Source organism: Aythya marila (assembly GCF_965140915.1).
Source record: "Aythya marila genome assembly, chromosome: 1".
NCBI classification, from domain to species: Eukaryota; Metazoa; Chordata; class Aves; order Anseriformes; family Anatidae; genus Aythya; species Aythya marila.
In genome coordinates, this window is record NC_139042.1 from 34,605,616 (window position 1) to 34,629,091 (window position 23,476).

General features: G+C 31.8%; 1 protein-coding gene across 1 annotated transcript in view; it reads left to right on the forward strand.

Moving 5' to 3' along the window:
- The window catches only part of PCDH17 (protocadherin 17), a gene marked incomplete at its 3' end in the record, with an annotated part of 84,515 nt that overhangs the window by 7,838 nt on the left and 53,201 nt on the right, over positions 1-23,476 (forward strand). Inside the window, exons 2-3 of the mRNA XM_082784495.1 lie at positions 18,404-18,462; positions 18,609-18,781. Coding sequence (XP_082640621.1) covers positions 18,404-18,462; positions 18,609-18,781 — 232 coding nt within the window. The remainder of the gene's footprint in view (positions 1-18,403; positions 18,463-18,608; positions 18,782-23,476) is intronic.

The window sequence follows — 23,476 nt, forward strand, 5'->3', positions numbered from 1 at the left end:
TGCAGCTTCATATTCTAGGGCCATATCTAAGGATTGTTATCAAATGTAATATCAGAATTGCCTTACTATAATGCATTATGGTAGTTATTACAATCTGTCAAGGTTAGATTTCTTGCAAAATTACTCAAAATAACTACGAATGCTTGCATTGTGTAGATAGAGTCTGCAATTAGTATGATTTTGTGTTTTGCAGTTCTGTAGCATTATGTTTACTTATTCATCGAAGTAATATTGGGGTTGACTGGAAAAGAATTGCAGGACAGAATCTTTTTTTATGTTTTGGTGAAGCATTATCTCATTCTTCCTCAAGATACCCTGATAGCACAATGTACTTTGGGACCAGAACTGGCAACCTAGAGCTCACCCTTGCATCCACCCCGGCTGCCGAATTAGGCAGAGGAAGCAGGACTGGATTCCTGTTTTATGTTACTGCTGCTCTGGTTTTGGTCTTAATCTCCTTGCCAGTATTGTTTATAGTAATATTATTTTCAAAAGGATCATTCCTGATATATAAATCCATGTGAGATCTAAATAATTTTGAAATGCTATAATATTAAGCAATAAAAATAATATAGATAAAGGCAACTTAGGAGGCTGAAGTAGAACACTGATGTAAGAAAGAAGTTGTTGCTGCCAGAATAGAAATTCTCAATTACCAATAAATTAAGAATAATAACGTCTCCATAGAATTTGCTGTTTTATAAATTATAAGAGTATAAAAAAGTTAGTGAAGTTAAAAAAAAAAAAAGATGAGGCAAGTCACGCAACATTTACTAGATCACACAATGGGTCTTAAAGTTGCTTGAGCTTTCCTCATCTTGGTTCTCACGCTTACTGCCTAACCTTAACAGGGAAAATTCACATACATTTGTGATTACCATTTTTTTGTACGAATGATTCTTTGACCAGTTATCTTTTAACAGTAGATTTGGTCAGCTTTCTGTTAACCTTACACACGCTGGTGAAAAAGGCTGGTTTTACTCAGATATCAGTCAATAGCATAATTTTGACTTCATCAATTATTTCAGTGGTTCAAGAGTAAATTGTGACTAAGATTCTCACAGAGTGCAGCTAAGAATAGTATGATTAGGCCTGTTATTTTTAGACTTTAGCTTTTTGTATTTTCTTACAGCTTCTTTACAAACATTAATTGAGGAGGCTGGAATTTAGAGGATTTCATAACTATGATGTAAACTGTAACATAATCAGGTGTGCAGCTGAAAGGAGAAATCAGACTCCATTGAACATATTGCTGAGCATATATTTTCATATGTTTTCACAAACTTTTAAAAGTGTGCAGAATACAGATTATTCTTAACATTTAGCAAATATTGTTATGTAGTAAATTATCATTAGGTACCTGTGAAATATTGCCAGATAACATGGGCTATTAAGAAGGCATAGGTACAAACTTACTTTTCTAAGAAGGTAAAAATATCATCAAATAAGAATACATCCAAAGTCACAATACATGACCATGTATCCCAGTTGGGATTTTGTTTTCAAATGAAAAATATTTTTTCAACATTTTTTTCTTAATTTTTTATCTTCCTTCTCAGGAAACAATAACATACATGCTAATATTTGCATTTATATTTTTAAAGATTTTGCTTTATCTCTCTTTCCTTCATTGTTCCTATAAAAATTAACATGTCTTGCCAAATTTGTTTTAGGTAGAAGACACTCATTATACATATAAAAAGTGTATGTATTTGGCTTGTTGTTTTCTTACTGAAGAAAACATGTAGGATGCATGGCAGAGGTCTTGAGATACCTCTTCAAGATTTACGATTCTCAGCACGTATAAAGGAAAGACATTTTGCTACTAGTACTAGTATTTTACAACAGGTGAGAATTTTCTGTGAAAAGAACTTAAACAATGATTTGTTGACCGGAGCAGAAACACAGCTCCGTTTTTATCTTGAAAAGTGTCAAAGCAATCCTTTGATGTCAAAAGGTCAGAGTAGAGCAGTTGGGACAAATTTTTGCAGCAGATAGTCTTACAGCTTTATGCTTTCAGTTGTATCTCTACTTCAACTGTAAGAAGAGAAGTGGAGAAATTAATGCTAAAGGGTTTGAGAATCTAGGAAAAAAGTGAAAAGTATCAGGGCAGTGCAGGTTGTTACTTAAATAGGGAAAAATAAAAAATAAAAAGAAAGAAAAATAAGAAAGGTACGCAGAAGACAGTGGCAAAATCATTTTGTGGGAAAAGTTCACTGAGTGTAAGAGTTTCATTTGTTAGGTTTTTAAGGAAGCAGCAAGGAGATCAACTATTTGTTGCAGCCTTTCTTGATATGATTAGATGAAATGGAGTAGTATACTGCCTGCCATAAGTCATAGCCAGGGTGTGTTCTAAGCCCTTGTAATGTATTTGTCATGGTCTTTTTAGAGCATCCTTTAGTTTTTTTGTTTTGTTTTGTTTTATTTTGTTTTGTTTTGCTTTTTGTTTTCTTCCCTGCAGAAGATTCTGGATTAATTACTGTAAATCCCACAAGAAAAAAATAGATAAATTATTAAGCATTTTAGATAAAATTCTCAGTATTAAGTACTACATTCAAGAACAAGCAAATTCATATGAATGTCTCTGTTAATTAGGATATTAGGCAGTGCTTTAAATAACCTCCTTGATCAGTCATATGTTTTCTAGCTGAGTCCCAAAGGCTTCTGATACAGTTCCTGCTTATTAAGGTCATAGGAGAAGTATATCTTTCTTTACTGAATTGCTTCAACTAGTTAGTGGTGTTACCTGTACAGGATAGCATCAAATCAGTTCATCTCTTACTTGCTTGAAATGATAATTATTATTATTTTTTTCCTGTCTGGTGATGTGTCCTCAAAAAAGCAGTCCATCTACATATGAAGATAAAGCTGAATTGCTTCAGCCAATTATTAATGTTGCTTGTAAAGAAGCACAGCATAAAGATCAGTTTGTATCTTATTTTCATGTGGTGAGGAGCCAATTCCTCTTTCAATCCCCAAGACAATCAATCCCATGCTGATCTATTTTCAGTTCTGTATTCTATAGGCAATCTAGACAAATAAATACTTCAAGTGAACAGTATTTCATATTAGCTGTGGACATTTCTACTGGCTGTCATATATGCATCAGACCAGAGTTCCTCTGGTTCAGAAAATACTTTTGCTCATAACAGAAGAGTTTCTAATCACATTCTGTTTGCTGCTGGGTGACTGCATGCTGCAGTCTCCATGGCATGCCAAAGGAGGACTCTAAAAGGGAAAAACAAAACTCTTGTTACAAGATACAAATGCATACTTTCAGTTGTGTGGGTGGTACCTCTGATCGATGCATTGTAAGTTTTTGCAGTGATAGACATGTGAAATTAGTTTCAGGCAGTGTTTCAGACTGTCTATTGATATATGTGTGACACGCTTGTATTTGCCTGTACTAGTTCTAGTGACACTATGATTACTGGTATTTGCAGTCCTTGCCCTGGAACACTTCCAAGCAGTTTTATTGTATTGAAATGGCTCTTACAGTTCATTGAGCATCTAGCATAACACTGCTGAATATGATTGGCGCGTTTGCATATATTTATTCAAAAAAAATCAGGCAGTTAAACTGCATAATTATGGGAAAACGAATCATAACAATAAAAGACCATTTAAGTTAACAAGCTTTGTGATCAAAGGATAAATACAGGTTGGATAAATGAGACTCTAGATGTAACTAATCTACATAAATAGGCTTTGGTCTGATTACAGGAAAGGAATGTATTAAAATTATCTAAAGGTATTAAAAATAATTTTTCTTCAGTACCTTAAAAACATTTACTCTTATTTTATTTTTAATATTTCTGCATAATAAAAATAACTACGTTCAGAAATAGACCATGTTTATGTTTTTAGTTCTTGATTAGCAATGTTTACAGTGCAGAGAAAGCCTAAACTAACACAAGTAAACAAGAACAAAAAAGTTTTCATTCTAGATTAAATGCATCGTGACAAAAAAATATAAAAAAAAATTAGTCATTTATTTTTTTTTTACTGTTGCAATGTTTTTTTTTTTTTTTTTTTTTTTTCCTTGATTGACTTTTAATTAAAGAAAAACATTAAAGGGAACATTTAAAGGACAATTTCTTGTTTACTGTCTTTATCAGCAGAGAGCAGCCTTTGTAGTCTTTGAAAGCCAGTGCATTAAAAATCAATTCAAAGTCTTCAAAGCTGTAAACTCTTGCTTGCTTTGTAGATATATACTGTGTTTAAAATCATTGGAAGCACACTTGACAATTGAATTAAAAACAAAAGGTAAATAATGGCTTCATCAAACTTTTGAAGGATTTTAATGTATTTTTAATAATAGCTAAAGGATTTTCTTGCAGAGAACAGACATGTGAATAACAATTTGTAGCTTTTAAATGCATAATTTGTTCCTAATGACAGTTATATGTATTCTTTTATTAATAGAGTTTTGTTTTAAATTTCTGTTGGTGTTATTCTGTTCTTCTTAATGAATACCATGATTCAAACACAGAACATGTCAGTCAGTATCTTTACTTACTATATTTCTCTTTCATTCATTGCTGATTGCTAAGCAACCACTTATGGTTAAGCTTGTTTAGCTACAATTCAGCGTTTTTTCCTTTTTTTTTTTTTTAATTTTTTATATATATTTTTTTATTTTAAAGTTAAACCAATAACCAATATGAGCTAAACAAATTTTATGCATACTTAATGAAAATATTTGGATTTTATAAAATTTTAAAGGTGACAGAAACCCAAAAGCATTGTTTCAACAAAGCACCTTAGACTCAGCACTTGGTCTTTGTTCTGACATTTTTGCCTGATATTGAGGTAAAGTCTGTTCTTTCCACAAATCTAGAAAGAGCAGAACAATGTCCTTAATCAGCAGATGATTAATTTTAAGGCCTATGGACACCAACTTAAAAAAAAAAAAATAAAAAAATCACAGTAGTATTATGTCTTCCAAGGCATGATCCTTAGAAAATATTCGGTGAATATTTTAATTTAGGTCAACAGAGGCACAGAGTTAAATAGATGGCTTACAGGATTGGAGTTACTGATATGTGTAAGCATATGCGGAACTCAATTTAGAATCTGTTACTTGAACTGCTCCCTGTTGCTTCTCTGCCTTGCTTTAAAAAACATTGCAAAGCTGCAAAAGCTGTTCGTATCACTTAGCCTCAAACTGCATTCTCTAGTACTCTACTGAGATAGTCCTCATGTCTGAATATTTGATGTTTTTGCTCTTTCACATAGACTTGCGTAATTTGATATGCAGATTCATAAAAACAATCCTGCTTTGATGATCATGAGCAAGATTATCCAGCCACAGCTGTAAAGTACCCAGTGTGTTCTTTTCTGATCTCTTCATCATTTCAGTGGATCAAATGACAATAAGAATATAGTGGAATTTAGAGTGCCTTTAATGAATTTAAATGTCTTTTAAAAATGGGAGCCAGGAAGCCTTGGAAACTATTTGAATTTCTACAGTGTATGACAGATAATATACGTGCATGTGTGAATGCCTACATGTAGGTACATAGATGTTAGAACAGCATAGATTGAAAACAACTATCTAGCTGGATAAAAAGTATTGTTAACAACCTATGCACATCTAAATTATTTTATTTATTTATTTATTTACATTGTATATGATCTGTGCAGACTTCTGTCAGTCTGTATCTTTTACTGCACCCTAGAAAGCATCAAGTTCAGAGACAAATTCTGTTGTCATTTTTTCCTGAGGCAAGGATATAAGTAAGGAAGGACCTAATTTTCCACTTCATGGTAGAAGTTATACATCTTGCTTAAAACTGTGTATCCCACTATCAGACTTCAGGATTGAGAGATATGATGAAAAGTAGGGATGAAAAGTAGGTACAAGTCATGTAAGATGTGAGCATAACCCTCAATCATTTTGCTAAGGTATTAAAAAACAAACAATAATTTGTATCTTACAGTTTTGAGGCAAGAAACTTATCAGTCAACTTTGTAGCCATGGGGTGAAAAAGAGAGGAAAACAAAATGTTTTGTGTTATTTCCCTTAGTGCATAGTCTTTATATTGTCTAAGCTTGCATTCTGTCTGTTTAAACCACCTGTAACTTCTTATCAGGCCTAACAAAATACAATGTTGCAAGAGACAGAATAATTTAATTAATTTGTTTTATTAGTGTATTAATCAGCCACCATGTATTTGATCTTCCCAAATAGTTTGCATCCCATCATCACAAAAATGTGATCACACTGAAATAATAATTCTTTCAGTTGTGAAGTAGTTCATTTTAAGTATTCATGTGTTCATTGTTTCAAACAGACTACTAGATTTTTGAAGAAAGCTTTAATTAAACTTTATTTAAAAATATATACACAGAACACACATTGAGCCTCTTTTCTTCATCCCCTTCTACGCTTATATTGGCAAAGGAACCTTAGGAGTGAGTAGCCAGATTTCCAGGTTTTGACCCACTTCTTAGTCTATTTTACTTGGATGAAGATAAAGAAAAAGAAAACTGTTTCTATTAAACAAGCCTTAGGTATTTTGGCTAATATTGGCAAAGATCTTTAGATAAAGATAAATTGATTGCAGTTATACTGGTCTTGCTGATAGCAGTCAATGAAGAAACAAGTTCATGTGTTGAAGAGCTGGAGGAGGAGAAGAGATTGTTTAAAAAGGTTTTGTTCTGATTTAAATTTTGAGCCATACATTTTCTATAGTATTTTATAATAAAGACAATTACATTGTAGTTTGGGTTAGAATACATGCCCAGTTCTCAATCTCAAAACCCAATTTGTTACTACCTGTGGCTATTTTATTAAAAAACAAACAAACAAACAAACAAAATAATTGGTATGAGTCTCAGCAGTCTAAAAGTAAATTTTTATTGTTTATTTTTTCCAATTACAACACCTCCTTTAGGCAGATGTGTGAAAATGGCAGTTTAATTCTTGCCAGTATTTGTCTATTCCTTGTACATTCTAAAAATTGACGGTAGCTTGGCTCATCATTATGTTGTTGATGTTCATTATGCTATAGTTAAGTTAAAGCAGCAATCCTATTATTAATCTTTAGAAATAAGGCTTTACACCATTACCTTGGAAACTCTCTGCTGAATTTTGATACAAAAGTTCCTAGGAATAAGATCCTAACTCAATTTTCATGGAAGAGGATTGATTTTGCTCTTGATCTTAGTGCACTTTTGCAGGACAGATAGTATTTTATTACTTTATGCCTGAGAAGATTTAAACGACAACTACCAACAAACCCAGTTTACTCATTCTTGGGAACTCGTGTTGAAGTTAATGAAATTGCATGTGAACTGAAGACTGTATTTTTGGCCTTGCTTTTTGTTTTATTCACAATGGCACAGTAGCCATAGTAGCTTATTTAGAAATAAGCATCAATAAGTTACAATGTCATTTAATTCTGTAAATGAATAACTTTCCATGGAAATAATTTAATCCATCTCCCAATGAAATTCTCTCCCTGAAAGAAAACAAAACAAAGCAAACCAACAACAACAACAAAACTTTTGAGGATATATGTGCAGATTTGCATTTACAGGTATTCTCTCTCCTAGAGACAATTCTGTGTAGACAAGAACTTTGTGTTGAGTTCCAGTGAAGTTGGAAGTTGATATGACTTCATGTGGGCTCTTGATCCACCTGCAGAGAGCAGCATTAGTCTGTACTACACATAATTGGTTTGTCTGTTCACTGGGAACAACCTTAAGTTAGTATTTTTCCCCTTTGCATGAGTTCTTGTTTGGAATTTCATGCTCTATACCTGTAATATTTTCAATTTCTTTTCCCATTTTGAAAGAGGATTCCTCCCCACACACACTTATGCATGCTGGTTTGGGACTTATGTAATGTGGACATTGTTTATATAAGGTTGCATAAAGTCTTTGAAAATTTAAATGTAAGAAAAAAAAAAAAAAGAAAGAAAAAAAGATATACATCATTCAGCTTCCATTGCATGCATTCTGTTCCTGAAAAAAAAAAAAAAAAAAAAAAAAGTGTTCAAGTGCAGTCTGAACATCCTGCTGATTAAATATAGAGGCAAACCCATAATTTAATCACTGTATTCCAACTATACCCTCAGTCAGATATTAGTATTCCTGTACAGTCTCTATTCCTGGTGAAACTTGCAGCAGTGTCCTAGACATTGACAAACTAACACAGAAAGAGGACTTTTTCTAATCCTGCAATCTTTGCAGAGAAGTCTTTGTTGTAAGGCTTATTTTAACATCAAAATATGATTTCATAGTCTCAGTATGACAAGTTTTAATGAGAAGCATAATCCAAAAATTATTTTTCCCTAGGTTGTTAAGAATTTACATGTCAAAGTCACCCCCTAAAATACATATGAGTTTACAGATTACCAAGATAAGTGGGTGCAGTGTTCTAGGTAAGATGATCATACCTCAAGAAAGGTAACTATCTTCACTTGTTCTGTCATGTCAATTAACTTAATATGTTATTAAATTATAACCTGTATGAAGTCATTGCAGTATGCTAACATTAAAGTGACAGTGATATGGGTGATTATATGAAGCTCTGTATCCAAAAAAAAATTATTTTTTCTGTCCAAGTCTACTTGTCCATTGCTATTGTATTAATGGTGTATTCAATCAAATTTTAATTTTATGAGTTATCTCATCATAGGCAAATGACTGTTATGGCTTTAAAATATATTTAGGGACAGAACCTCTAGCTAAATTTGTGCAAGCCTAAATTATTTATTTTATGTCACAAATAATAAATCAACTCATCATCATTTCACACTTGAAAATCTCCTTACACAGGCATGTGAATCTGTAAAGTTAATCTACTATTTTGCCATAAATTCAGCCATTATTTTGGCAGTATATTTAGTGGTGTGTCTTTTTCTAATGCTAAGAGGAAATAATTATGCTAAGATATTTGTGTGAGAGCAGGCCTTTACATACTATCAGAAAGTCTCTTATAGAATACCTTGTTGGTGATTAACAAAATATTGTAAGAAATTTACGTGACATAAATGTGATATTATGGTCACGTAAATGTAACCATATTGTAACCTTTAGCACCTATGTTTTACTTCTTATTTCCTAAGGAATTTAAGGGAATCATTGCTTTTCTGGGGAAGGCTTTTAGGAAAAGAACGGGGATAAGGTTGCGGCTTGAAAGGAAAAGAGGTGATCTAGATTTACTCCGTTCTTCTGTCCATCACCTTAGAAGAAATCTTCAGTGTCCCCCTCTAAATACATTTTCTGTACAGGCAGTATGGTTTCAGAATCAGGTTCTGCTTTATCTTTATTGTTTTTTGTTTGTTTGTTTTTCCACACTGTAGTGAAGAAGCACAGAACTGGACTCTTCTGCCGCATGCAGTGTCTGTTGCCTAGTGAATCACCCTTCCCTGTCATTGACATTACTATTCTGTTTAAATGTTGTCCAAGGAGCAGACCATATGCTGGGATAAAGGAACATTACATTTAAGAATATCTTCTCATCACTACCATAATCTTTCTCCTGCTCCTTTTCAGCTTTCTACAGCATGCAACATATGAATCTGTGGGAATGTAGCACACTACTTATCCCATAATTGAAGAAGACTGATCCAAGGACTACTGAAACCAATTTGACAATATCCATTGATTTCAGTGGACCTCAGGTCATGGCTAGTGGGAGTTTTATTGTTGACTTTAGTAAGAGTATAGGTTGGACAGAAGAAGGTAAATGTAGTGGTAGATGTTAACAAAAACTTAACAGATTTAAAATATCTGGTGTCTTTGTTACCCCTTACTAAATATTATGAGTACAAAACAGTTTGTCAGTGTTAAAAGGCCATAATTTGATCTCCTCTTCACCTTATATTATTGCAGCTTTTATAAAGCTTTTATATGTTCAGAAAGCATTTCTGATATGCTGCTCTCAGAAACAGGAAAACAGCAGTTTAAAAAGAGGACAAATTCTACAACTCCTACTGGCTTCACTGAGTATTTGTGTTTGGTAAGATCTTTCAGATATATGTCAAAATTAAAAATAAAATCCCAAGAGCTTACAATTGCATAGTGGAATTTGTGTTTATGAAAGAAAGGCAGAAAAGACAAAGTTGTTTTTACACAGGAAAAAAAAAAAGGTTACTAACGTGAGAAAAAATATTTTTGAAATGCTAAGAAGTACTTTGATAATCTCCTTAAATTTCGAGACAGTAGTGTTTTTTTTTTTTTTTTTTTTTTTTTTTAAGTCTCCATCTAATTTTAATTTCTTAACTTATAGATTTCATAGTTAATGTGGTTTGGAATGAAAAAAAAAAAAAAAAAAAAGCAACACACAAAAATAATGATATCAAAGATATTCCCCCAAATGTTATTTTGATTTCATGCTATGATATTTTTAGAGTAAACTGATGAGTGCAGATTTCATTCTAGTTAGCTAACTGTAGTTGAGTTTGTTATGCAGTAAACATAATATCTGTTAGGAATACTAAGGTAGACTCAATATGGTGGGAGCCATAGATAAAAGGTGCATTAAAGCGTTTCAAATTCAATCATTAGGTTTCATTGCACCCATCTGCTACCAGAAAATATAATTGGCAACTTGATTCATTGACCTTTAACTGTCATTTTGGACCACTTTTTTGTTTGTTTGTTTGTTTGTTTGTTTTAATCCATATTTTCAAGTTAGACCTACAGAGTTAATTTCATAAGAGAATACCTAATACATTTTGATGAAATTACTTTTTTTTTTTTTTAAGAAACATTTTTTTAAAAATATAATTAGGTTTAATGGTCTGTTGTATATTCTACTAATCCAGTCAAAGTAGTTATTTAATATTGAATAGGTTAAAAGCAACTAATGTTCAACTTCATTAAGGCTTCTATTAAATAGAAGACTTGCTGAACTTCTACTTACATATATATAGCATATATATAAATACTATATAATATATATTAAAATAATTAATATGAGGTAGCAGTTCACGTACATATATATATATAAAAGTATATATATATTCTACTTATATATATATAAGTAGATATATTATAGATATAGGTATATATATACACTACTATGCATGTAGTATATATATAGTATATATATATTCTACTTATATATATTATATATATTATATAATATATATATAATATATACTTATATATATAATAATATATATATAATATGTATATAATATATATATACTTATATATTATATATATTATATAATATATATAATATAAGTAGAATATATATGTACTTATATATATGTGTGAACTACTACCTCGTATTAATTATTTACAGGGTTTTCTGTTATGCTAAAATTATATTTAGAAGCTTCATTATATCGAGATTATACATCACAATACAAGAGCTAAATAAACATTGAAATTGTGGAGCTTTTTATATTTTATTCCTAAAATGTGTCTTATCTTTTTATTTTTCTGGCACAGATACTAACTCATGTGCAATCTCCTGGCATTTCTATGTGTGTGGAACAAAAGCATACTATTTTATGATATAACAGTGTTACTTTCAGCAAGCAGGAAAAATAATGTGATAAATGAGGATTATTTAATATTTCCTCAGTGATGGTAAACTATTAAAGGGTTACACATGTTTTTCTTCACACAGTTGCACAAAACTCCTCAAATATTTATATACTATAGAGACAGATGTATGTAACCTAACCTTATAATCCCATTTCACAGCTTTCCCTGATACTGGGGAGCTCAATAAATAGGAAGCCGATTATATTGGCAGTATAACTCCATTAATAGGATTTGGATTTGCCTTATTGACAAGCCAGTACTGTTAATATGATCCAGTATATTAAATTGACAGGAAAACTGGAGCAATAGAATGTATCTGCAGTCTAATTGACAAGGAAGCTCTTTCAAAAGGTTCTTAATGTGTTTTTTATTGACAGCGCAGCTTCAGGAAGTACATATCATTTGTGAACAGTGTAAATATATTGGATGCAACTGTACTAGTAGATTCAGGGGGAAGTAGTTACTGTTCTGTTTTCCCATACTTCCATTTTTACTTTGATATAAGTTGTATCAAGCTCTCATAAGATCTTCAAAAATATTTCTTAAAGCACTAGTCTAACTGCACTGCTCACAGGCGTTTGACAAGTTGTGAATTATTTTAAATGTGTTCATCATTTTTAAATGAATAGAGGCAATACAGAGCAATGCAATAATGTGTCATGAATTTCATTATGTTTATTTATTGATGCTGTGGTAGCAGAAGCAAAGCTATTGTACTTTCAGCTAGAGCTCTTTACGTGGTGTGATATTTTGCACCTCTTCCTACGTTCTGATCTTGCACCTTCTCCAAAAAAATAGTTCATTGTAAGAGTTCATATTACAATTAGATTTTCCTAGTCCCATTTGACAGCTCTGCACATTCTCTTCCCAGATTGTGTTAAATTCATTAGAGGTATACATTTCTTGTTTCTGTTCTGCAAAATAAAAAGAGACTCAGAGACCTAAAAACATTATGAAACCAACAGCAAATAAGTTCAGCCTGGAAAGTCTTCTTGATTCTCTTTTCAGTAGAGGAAATTTTGGGGTTCAATTTCCACGCTTTTTTTCCTAGCTACACCTTTCTTTGAGAAGAAAGTCACACCTTTCTTATAGGTCTCCCCATAAATACATATGTTATAACCTGGTACAGGAGCTTAAGGCTTTTGTTAAGCTTACTTTCCCTCTAACGAATAGGCAAACTTTTTCCTGAAAGGTTAAAACCTTTATATACACTTATATATACACATATAAGAAAAGCTGATCCTGGTTTGTTCTTGATCGTCTTTCAGGTCTCTTTTTTTTACCAGGGCCCAAAACAAATATGTCTCTCTGCAGTGACCTCTTTAGCTTCTTCAGACTTCAGGTTGGTGCAACCATCGATGAAGTGAGAGAAAGTTTGACTGGCCCCTGTTTCAGTATGGTATTCCATCTTCTTCTGTGCCTTGTTCATCGCAGTGTAAACTTGTAAAAAAATTTAAAATAATTTCTTTTAGTGAGACAGTACTACAAATATAACTAAAATGTCTATATCAATATAGAATATAAAATGTCTATATCAATAGGAAATCTTAAATAATAGATCAATTATATATATATGCAACAAATTTGGTATAACTGGATAGATTGGTAAATTATTCCTCTACTTACAGGAAAGAATGGTAGTTTCTGTCCCCTGAGTCTAATTTTTCAGAAGCCATACCATGCATCAACTGAATAGCTCAGGAACTCTCCCTCACAGTTTTGCTTTTCTCACTCAAGAGAAAAAGAAAACACAAGTCACCAGCATCTTTCAGTAAAACGTATAGCATCCTAGTGAATGATGTGGCCTTATGCATCTGTTTTTCTTGTCCTGTGTTTTTAAAGAACACTACATATGTCAGAAATTCACTTAAACACATTGTAGTTCTTGTAGCACCAAAATATACATTTTTGCATCAAGTGTGAAACTTCTCAAATATGTATGTCATATAAGTTATACCTCAAAAATATTTTCAGAAGATTGAGAGTGGAGAGTAGATACTAGGACAAGATTTCTTAAGACAGTATACTTAATTTTGCCCTTTAGATAAGTAAAATAATTTATTAAAAATTTACGTTTATTTACTTTTCTACATTTTATATCATTTTAAATATATTTTAATTGTATTTTAATTTATATTTTGTTCGACTAATATCTCTTCTTAATGAAAAAAGTCCAATGAAATCAAAAGCTACTTCTTCTAGCTAAGCAAATACGCTCAGTGGAAGACTGAGGTGCCTTTTGCAAGAATTGTATTATATTGAACACAAACAGCTCCTAACAAAATCAAGACAATTGTCAGGTCTTTCAAAACTTGATTTGGCAGAATACAATTCTTTTGGCTTGAAAAGTGATTGCCATTATATAGGAACTTTTTTTTTTCTTAGGGGGAAGGGTGAGTGCTTGGAATTAATCTTCTTAAGAAAAGACACAAAGTCCATGACTTAGATATTAAATGATAGTCTGATAAAGAGGATGATATTTCATTTCATTTTTTTATTTAATGTTTAATTAAAAAGAGTTAGATTCAGCAAAGACATTTTGCTTTATTATAGTTTCAGGTATGAACACCTACATAAAATAGAATTGTGTTGAATCATTTCTGAGAATGTGATACTTGTTCTTGTAATTCTGAGAAAAAACTATAAATATTCTAGTACCCTAATATTCATAAATCTGATTAATGTTTTAGTCCTTCTTTTTTAGATTTTCAAATACATCTTTCCCTAATATGACAATTATTTCCAGGCATAATTTGTCAAGAATACTTAAATATTGCATTTCTCTCTCTCTCTCTGTCTCTCTCTCTCTCTCTCACTTTTCCTCACTTTTTTTTTTTCTTTTTATTTTATTGTTCTTTAACTTTATTTAAACAGTGTGAATTAGACCAATACTTGCTCTAAAATTTTCAGAATGATGGTATGAAAAAAGGTTTTGATTAAAAAGAGAAAAGGAAGAGAGCTAGAAACATCCAATTTTTAATAGAGAGCTTTCTTTTTATAGGAGTTTTTGAAAGCAGACGTCCTGCAAAGTGCTCCACGATTCTTTCATTGAGCAATAGTCAATTCCCTGAAATTTGATTGGATAGTATGAGCCTGTAATTTTAATCCTAATATTCTTTTTGAAATATATACATATAATATACATAAACACATGGAGAACCACCATAGCTTCAGCTACAAAAGTATCAAAACATTTCATTAATTTTGTGAACATCAATTTCTAAAAGAAAACAAAGAAAGAGAAATTAATGTAGCCCATTGTTAAAAATATTCCCAATAATTCCTATTTCACTGTGTCCAGGCTGGTTCAAACTGCTTTCACTTATGAAGCTTTTTTCTTTTCTTTTCTTTTTCTTCCTTCCTTCCTTCCTTCCTTCCTTCCTTCCTTCCTTCCTTCCTTCCTTCCTTCCTTCCTTCCTTCCTTCCTTCCTTTTTCTTTCTCTCTTTCTCTCTCTATCCTTCTCTCTCTCTCTTTTTTATTTTTATCTTTTTTTTAATTTCTTTCTCTCCCATGTGAGATTATTTAAGGTTTATAGATCTTATCAGGATTTTTTTCTGATAAATGTTAAAGTGTAACAATTTTGTGTGTATGACCTCTCCCTTCTACTGGGAATAAAGTAAATAAAAGTTTAAGGGAGTTAGACATTCACATCTCTCCATGAATCATTTTGAATCAGATTCTTCTAAATCGCCTAGCCTTAAAATTAAATGTTTGCTTATTATCCCATTTGTTTTATATTGATATTGTCATATGTGAAACAATGCTCTTTCTGCTGCCTAGATTTTGGACTGCCCTTTTACAAGTCATCACAAGTATGATATTTCCATAGTTCATACAAGAAGGCCTAATGCTTTTAGAATAGAAGGAAAAGAATACAACTCAGAGCTGTGCAGCTGTATACGTATAGTTGTCAACTATTTATAGCTGTCCTTTTGCAACAATGAACTTACTGTAAAATGGCAACCAGCTGTTTAGATGCAATATGAGGGAAATTGGTCAAATGACAATTTAATTAAAGGTCATTAATAATTACCATAAATACAAAATTTCTCAGAAGCAACTTCCACTGTTAAGAATGTAGGTAAGATTTTGTGGTAATTTCTATTTTAAAATTTATATTTTGCCTAGTTCAGGGTGTGTGATATGCTTTTATTGCTATGACAAAGTAGAAGCAAAAGAAGCAAAAAGTATGCTCAGTTCTGACTATGGTCCAGATTATAGAGAAGTCCTTAGCACCATGTTTAAGGACCTGCTATAATTAATTGCAGGGCAAAAGTCTGTTTTGTGTTTCCTAAACAGATAGTAGAGATTTGATGAAAAGGCATTTTATAACATATATTTTGCCTGATGATGGCATGAATAATGGGTGTTGATTCTAGTTGCAACTGTGTTTAAGAGGAAGCAGATTTATCAGTAAAAGTATGAGGTCAGTTTTCCTGGACATCTATAGTTGAAATATTAGACCTAGAAAATAAATATGAATTCTGCAATTGTATACGTTTATTTAGGTCAAGATGTATGTGTATGTTGTAACCTTATATATATATATATCATACATATATATATGATGTGGATTTGCTGCTCACAAGAGATACTAGCTTTCAACTTGAAATGGGAAAAGAATAAAAGTCAGAATTAAGGCTGCTTCTGAAATCTGTTGTATTACATTTAAAAGATTAAGTATAAGAATGCTGTGCCTCTATTTTTTATTTTTTCCTTTTTTTTTTTTTTTTTCTTTCAATATTCATGTTTATATCTTTAAGCATGTTAAAAGTTAAGGTAGACTGTTGTTCTAACTACATGTTTTAAAACCAGGATTTTTTATTTTCCTAAGTTCTTTTCAAAGCTCCCTAACTGAAGTGGTTAAATTTCCAAAAGTTTGAATAGCTGTAGCTGAAAATATGAATACTTCTGAAAAGCTGACTTGGAAAACAGTGGCATTACACTGGATTTGGTGTCCCATATTTTCAGAATTCTCCTTCTGTAATGAAGAGTATTGTTTACTCTTGGACAGTATTTAAGAAGTTTTATAAGCTCACCCCTTAAAGCTGCTAAAGAACACGTATCTAGTTGGATACACAGACTTTTAAACAGCGTGCAATTTTGATATGATAAAGACATTTAGAATTATAAATTTAGAATTATAAATATCAGTGTTTTATGCTATATTTTTAAAACAGAAGAATAACAATCTGATTCTTTCATACAGTTTATATCGAAGAAAATTTGCTGCTAAAACTAGTTATTTTTAGTTTTGCTAAAACTAGTTATTTTTATAACAACATACAAAACATATACAATGTACTCTGCAGCTTTAATTAGACATTTCTTCAAAATGTGAACACGATCTGTGTTATAATCCTAATTTCTGAAGCAAAAGACTTAACTAGCAATAAGAACTGCTAGTTACACTTATGAAGTGTAGATACACTTAATAAATCCAAAATAGAAGACTTTTATCTTCTGTCTCTTTCCTAATTCACACAAGTTATCCATGATACACAAACACATCCATTTCATATATGCCTTGATCCTTGATCCATCTGCCTGGCAGATGGCTACCTATTTATTGTTGCTACCATGATTGTTATGTTTCAGATGTGACTTCATACATCTTTTCTGAACTCCTGTATTCCAACCATACAAACAGTAGCAAATATTTCTAATTATTACATGCCTACAAAACAAATCAAAAAACAAGTCATGAAACAAAACAAAACAAAAAAATAAACAAACAAACAAACAAAACACAAAGTGAAGCTAAAAAAATTAAATGGGAAGTGGTAGGGAACAAAAAATATCAGGGAGACCAGTCACTTGTGCAACTTTAAACTTTACCTTGGACCTTCTGCTCCATTAATTGAGCACTGTCTGTGTAACTGATGCTGATACATGAGATGCTGTTGCAAAACTCATAGCCACTGCGAAGCATAGTGGTGTGATATGAAGTGATGCAGAAAACAGTAGAAGCTCTGTCACTAGGTCAGCTGCAAGATAAAGTGACATGTGTGAATCTACAGTATATGGGGTTTTGTGAAAGATTCAGTCTCTCTTTCTCCCAAAGAACTTCAGCTGATGATACAAGGAGAATTCAGTTCCCCTTGGCAGGACTCCATGTCGGTCTGGATGCTGTAAATACTTCTGCTTCTACAGTTACTTAGCTCATGCTGCTAAAAATATACTTATGACAGAGTTAATGAAAGTATCTTCTTTTTTAAAACCACTTGTCTACAACAATCATTTAATGTTCTTGTTTGCATGTGTGGTTCTCATTATTCAGATGTAGCTATTAATACTGATGACAGTTAAAGAGAGAAAATCCAAATATTTTCATACTTGCACTTTTCCAGTAGAATTAAAAACAACAAAAACCAGCCAAATATCCACAAACAGTCTTTATTTATTTATTTATTTATTTATATGTAATTCACAAATTATATTGCAATATATTAAATGGCATTACAGTAGTAAGGGCTTCAGAATCCCCATAGATGATGTAATTATGCTTAAAAAATTAGTATTACCGAATAATTCACTTTTGTAATATGCAAAAGTAATTTTTTTTCTCTCATTTTCAATAACCATCAGTCTTAATATCTAACTAATAAAAAAACCATAAACAGTGTCATCTGTCAGGTTGCTAACAGAGAATGCCACTTTTTGGAGCTTCATTGTTTACTTTAGCAGGTAATTTGTGGACCGGAATCATTTAATTGTTTTGAGCACATAATTACATGCCAGCATTTTCCAATTTAATTAAAATGTACAAATCTGAAGATTAAGAGAATTTTTGAATTATTAATCATTTCTCCTCTAGGAAATCTTGTTGCTCTGCAGGAGATTTGTCCAGTGTACAACTATACGTATTTTTTTCCTTCTCTTTCGCAGACAGACAATTTTCCCGCAGAGCCCAATTACATGGGCAGCAGGCAGCAGTTTGTTCAAAGGTAAGGCCTATTAAATAACTTTCTCGGCTTCCCCATTTGCATTCTTGTCAAAATTGCTTTGCCAGAGAGTACAATTCAACTTAGAACAAGTAAATACAACTCTCTCTCTCTCTCTTTTTCTCTCTCTTTTTAAATATGTATTTCAGTAGCTCCACGTTCAAGGATCCAGAAAGAGCCAGCTTGAGGGACAGCGGGCATGGGGACAGTGATCAGGCTGACAGTGACCAAGACACTAACAAAGGCTCCTGCTGTGACATGTCTGTTAGGGAGGCACTCAAGATGAAAACTACTTCAACTAAAAGCCAGCCACTTGAACAAGGTGAGTGAAGTCTCCAATGCTTACAGAGCGTAAAGTTTAAGCCATCATTATAAACCTATTAGCATTACAATTGCAGTGTATCAGGGTGGAATAGCCCTCTGATAATACTATCAGAGAAAACAGTAAATCTTGTAGCTAGCCCAGAGCAAAGACATTCAGTATCTTTCAGAATGAACATGAAATGAAACCACAAGTATCCTTTTTTTTTTTCTTTTTCTTTTTCTTTTTTTTTTTTTTTTTAATCCAAAGCAGATTAAAAAAAAAAAAAAAAGAAAGAACTTTTCTAAAATGATTAGAATATACTTTATCTCCATTGGCATTGCCTGTGATATATTATACACTGTTCTTCAGCCAAAGCGTGATTTGAAAACTGAAACTAGACATGACTGCAACAGATAAAAGAATGAGTCATTTACATTCCACATGTAGTTTGGAGAAGAGGAAAAGGAAAGAGACTTGGGATATCAAACAACAGTAAAAATGGATCAGAAGGTGTTTCATTTCATGGATGTAATTTTCCTATTTGTAATGTTGATTTCACAATTAATAGTAGCATGAGAAGTGTCAAATACTAATTGGATTTTTAGTATAATTTCATTCATTTTCTAGGAAGATATCAAAGATGAGTATCTGTGAAACAGCTCAAATAACATATTTCAGGACAATGACAATAATCTCTGCAAGCCTTCGTTCTGACAAATAAGCATATTTATTTCTTCAGATAGTGCTCAAACAAAGTTTCCTTAGAGATATGTTTTATCTAACTATAAGGTCTTCTATTTCAAAAGAAAAAATATTTATTTATTTATTTATTTATTTATTTAGCATCAGACAACCTGGCCACTCCAGCAGTGTGTGTTTGTGCAATTTACTTCATAACCTATAATCAATAAGGAAGTGTACTACTGAATTATTTTGAAATGTTTTATATCTTTGCTTTAGTTTAGCTTGTGTGGAAGATGATTCAGTGTTAAAGACAGTTAACAGATAATTAAATAAGTCAGCCTTAATAAGAAGCTACATTTTTAATTAAGCAGATATACATTATAAGCTTTTTATTAATTGTTGATTAATTGCAACTAGATTTTTTGTCACTAGCCTAGTCTGATCTGTTGTACAATCATGAGGAATACATGTTCATTTTTTTTTGTTATGTTGAGATTGCAATATATTTTTTGCTGTGTATTTAGAATACTGCAGTATAATTTATTCTCTATGTACTTGAAAGTTGACCTCACATATGACCTTATTTTCCAAGTAATAAATGCCAGAAAGATTATTTTTTCCCGACCTTTTGCCACAGCAACTCTCTGCTTATAATTGGACATTGATCTGTATAAAGATGCAATACTAGACTTTTTTTTTTTTTTTTTAAGAAGCTGTTTGAATGTTTATCTAAATTTGTCAGTTTTGTATCTCCCTGAATATCTATCCAGAAAACAATTAATTACAGCAATGAAAGCATGAAGTTCTAAAATCCAAAAAGTTTAATTAGGAAAATAATTTACAATACATTATATATTTTTATTATTATTATTATTATTATTATTTTAAGAAAAATACTGTATAGCTAGAGTTCAATTTATACTGAAGTTTGTCCAACAGCATAAAGCCTAATACTGCTCAAAATATAAGAGCACTAGTCAGCATATTAAGCCAACCACTCCTATTATTTATTTTCGTTATAACACAGAGTTATATGTGCTATATGAGTTTATGGAGGTTTACACTTATCATTATATCTATATAAGCAGTCCCATTCATCAAGAAACATCTCATCGGTGGCTTATATTAATTTCTCACATTCTCATTAAACATATACTGAATTATGTACTAAGTACTGTCAGCCACTGAGTTGCAGCAGCAGGTGTTTATGTGATTCTTTTTATTGAGAAAAAGTATGAGCATTGAGAGATAAACTAACTTTTTCTTTCTTTCTTTCTTTCTTTCTTTCTTTCTTTCTTTCTTTCTTTCTTTCTTTCTTTCTTTCTTTCTTTCTTTCTTTCTTTCTTTCTTTCTTTCTTTCTTTCTTTCTTTCTTTCTTTCTTTCTTTCTTTCTTTCTTTTTCTTCTTTTTTCCCAAATATAATTACAAATGCTAATGACATCCATTTGTTTACTTGTATGAACTCTTCCATCTCAAATGTAAGGTAATAAAGTCATTGGCATATTATGAAAACTGAACATGCAGTAAGAACTTTATGGGGGTTACAGATCATTATTGTAACAAATGTGGCACAATGTGTTTTTTTCAATGAAATCAATGATTACTTGTCATTGAGCATAGTATGATTAGGGTTTTTAGTCCAATGTAACTTCTCTCTTTTGAAAGATAATGAACAAAATTGCTTTTTCTAGTCATTAGCCTAGCCTAGCCTAGCCTAGCCATTTGCCATGTTGACAGAGGGTGAGAAATATGTTTGTGGGTAGAAAAAAGATGGCATTTTCTTCAGAGAAAAATTGTTCTCTAGGAAAAGGAGATGGACAGCTTGCTAGAAACAATTTTATAGAGTAGTACCTGAAGCAGTACCAGAAGTGGTGATTCTGTCATCTTTCTGGGTTGTGCTGAGGAATGGGAATTCACTGTTTTGTAGCAAAGTTTCTGGCTTGATTATTGTAATTTAAAGATATCTAAAATGGTTTAACTTCTACAGTTAGAACAGTGACATTTGTGAAAAATAAACAGTCGTAACAGTCAAGTCAGGATCTAGATTTCATATTCCTAATTTAACAAGTGAGTTAAGTTTGAGTTTGAGAAGTTACATCTTCTGTATGTAGTTGTTGCTATTGTCATTATTCCGGTTTCACCCAGGGCAATAATAAGAATCTTAGCAGTACTAGTATTTTAACTACAAGTTTGAGCAAATCTTGCTTAGGCAGCTTGAAAATCAGTAATGGAGAAATAAGACAGTATGTGAAAAATAATTTGTGTAAATGACATATGATTTTGGTATGCAATGGGAGGCAAACTCATTTTATGAGTTTCATTAAAATAGTGAAAGCAATGTAAAGCCTCAAAAACTTTGCTATTAAAATATTTGATTTCAAGGAAAATATTTCTAAACAGCAAGTTTTGTCTAATGGTGATCTAATGGTGACATTAACACAAATGAAAAAGATCACCAATCAGCTATCATTATGCAATGCTTCTGGATGCTCTTCACTTGGCCTTAATGGAAAGAAAGGGGTGGAGGGTGAGGAGGTGTGCGTGTGGGGGGTGGGTGGGAGGACAACCTTTTAAATGTTACATTTAAATATTACAAGACAGTTAGTCTTGTGTTGAAATAAGTATGCCTCCTTTAAGTTATTTCAGTTATGTATCTCTCCCCTCCCCCCGTAAATTCCAAGCAATTTTCTGCATAAAAATATCTGTTCCTGATCAGCTTACTTATGCTGATTCAGTTGTCTTACTAAGCAGCTTGTTGTGTCTGTTACTTTTTCAGTAGAATAGTTTTAGACAAGTTTGTCCTGATTACTTTTTTTTTTTTTTCCTGTTTTCTTTCTGAGACTTTAAAACCCACCACTAATTCAGACAGTTTGAGATCACCCTACTTATAAATCTTACAAGAATTATTAGTTTTGAATATCTGTTATATAAAAATTGCTGTTACACCTGATGTATTATCTATTATTCACATTTGGTGATTAACTAACAGAATAATATTTTTCTTTACTGTTGTTTGTGCATAGCAGCAATAATCTGTATTCCTTGAAAAGATATCCAAAGCTAAAAATTACAATATGATATCTACAGGGATGCAGTACAGAAAAAAAAAAAAAAAAAAAAAAAAAAAAAAAAGCATTTTATACTTTTCTTAGTAAATCCTGAATATGTTTATCTGATAATGATAATTTTACTGATGCAAAACTATAGAGATGTGGAGGTTTCTTGCAGTTGCTTATATATTGTCTTAGATTTTCATCAATATTTCTTCCTTACTTTTTTTTTTCTCTTTTACCTTTTTTACCTCTCTCTTTCTCCTTCCCCTTCTGTTTTCCTTCTTTAACATATATATGAATTCAGCAGTTTTGTTTTGTTTTTTTTTTTTTTTTTGCTTTATCACTCTGCATCACATCCTGCTTTCAGAACATTTGCTTGCCGTTCACACCTGCATCCCGTAGAGGGGGTATTTCCGCATGTGCTGTTACCTATTTAACAGTAGCACAATCACGAGAGTAAAGGAAAACCAGAGATACCTCCATGGAGAAAGACTGAAAGAAAGCTTCAGCATTGGAGTCAGAGACTCCTCTAGAACCTGTATTCCTTATCAGGTTTCTCTGTAGGACTGTATGCTTTTAATCTAAGACATAAGTGACTAGGATAAAAGGGCTGGAGTGAATCTTCAGGGAAAAAAAAAAAAAAAGTGAGATATTAAATATCACTCAAAAATATAATTTTATTTTTCTGTTGTCACAGCAAAACAACAACATGCATTACAATTGATGTTTCCGTGCATGCAGCAGTCTAATCAGTGTTTTAACATATTTGTGAGTACTGTCAACTCGAGTTTGTCCACTGAACTTGTTAATGGAACAAACCTCGAGTAACTTGTGCATTTATATTCTCAATTTCTAAAAAAAGAAAGGTCTCTGAAATCTGGTATCCTGCATTATCCATCTGCAGTGGAATAGAAATTACCAGATTTTTTAGCTATATATATACATGTATATATTTTTTCTGAAATATTAATTGATT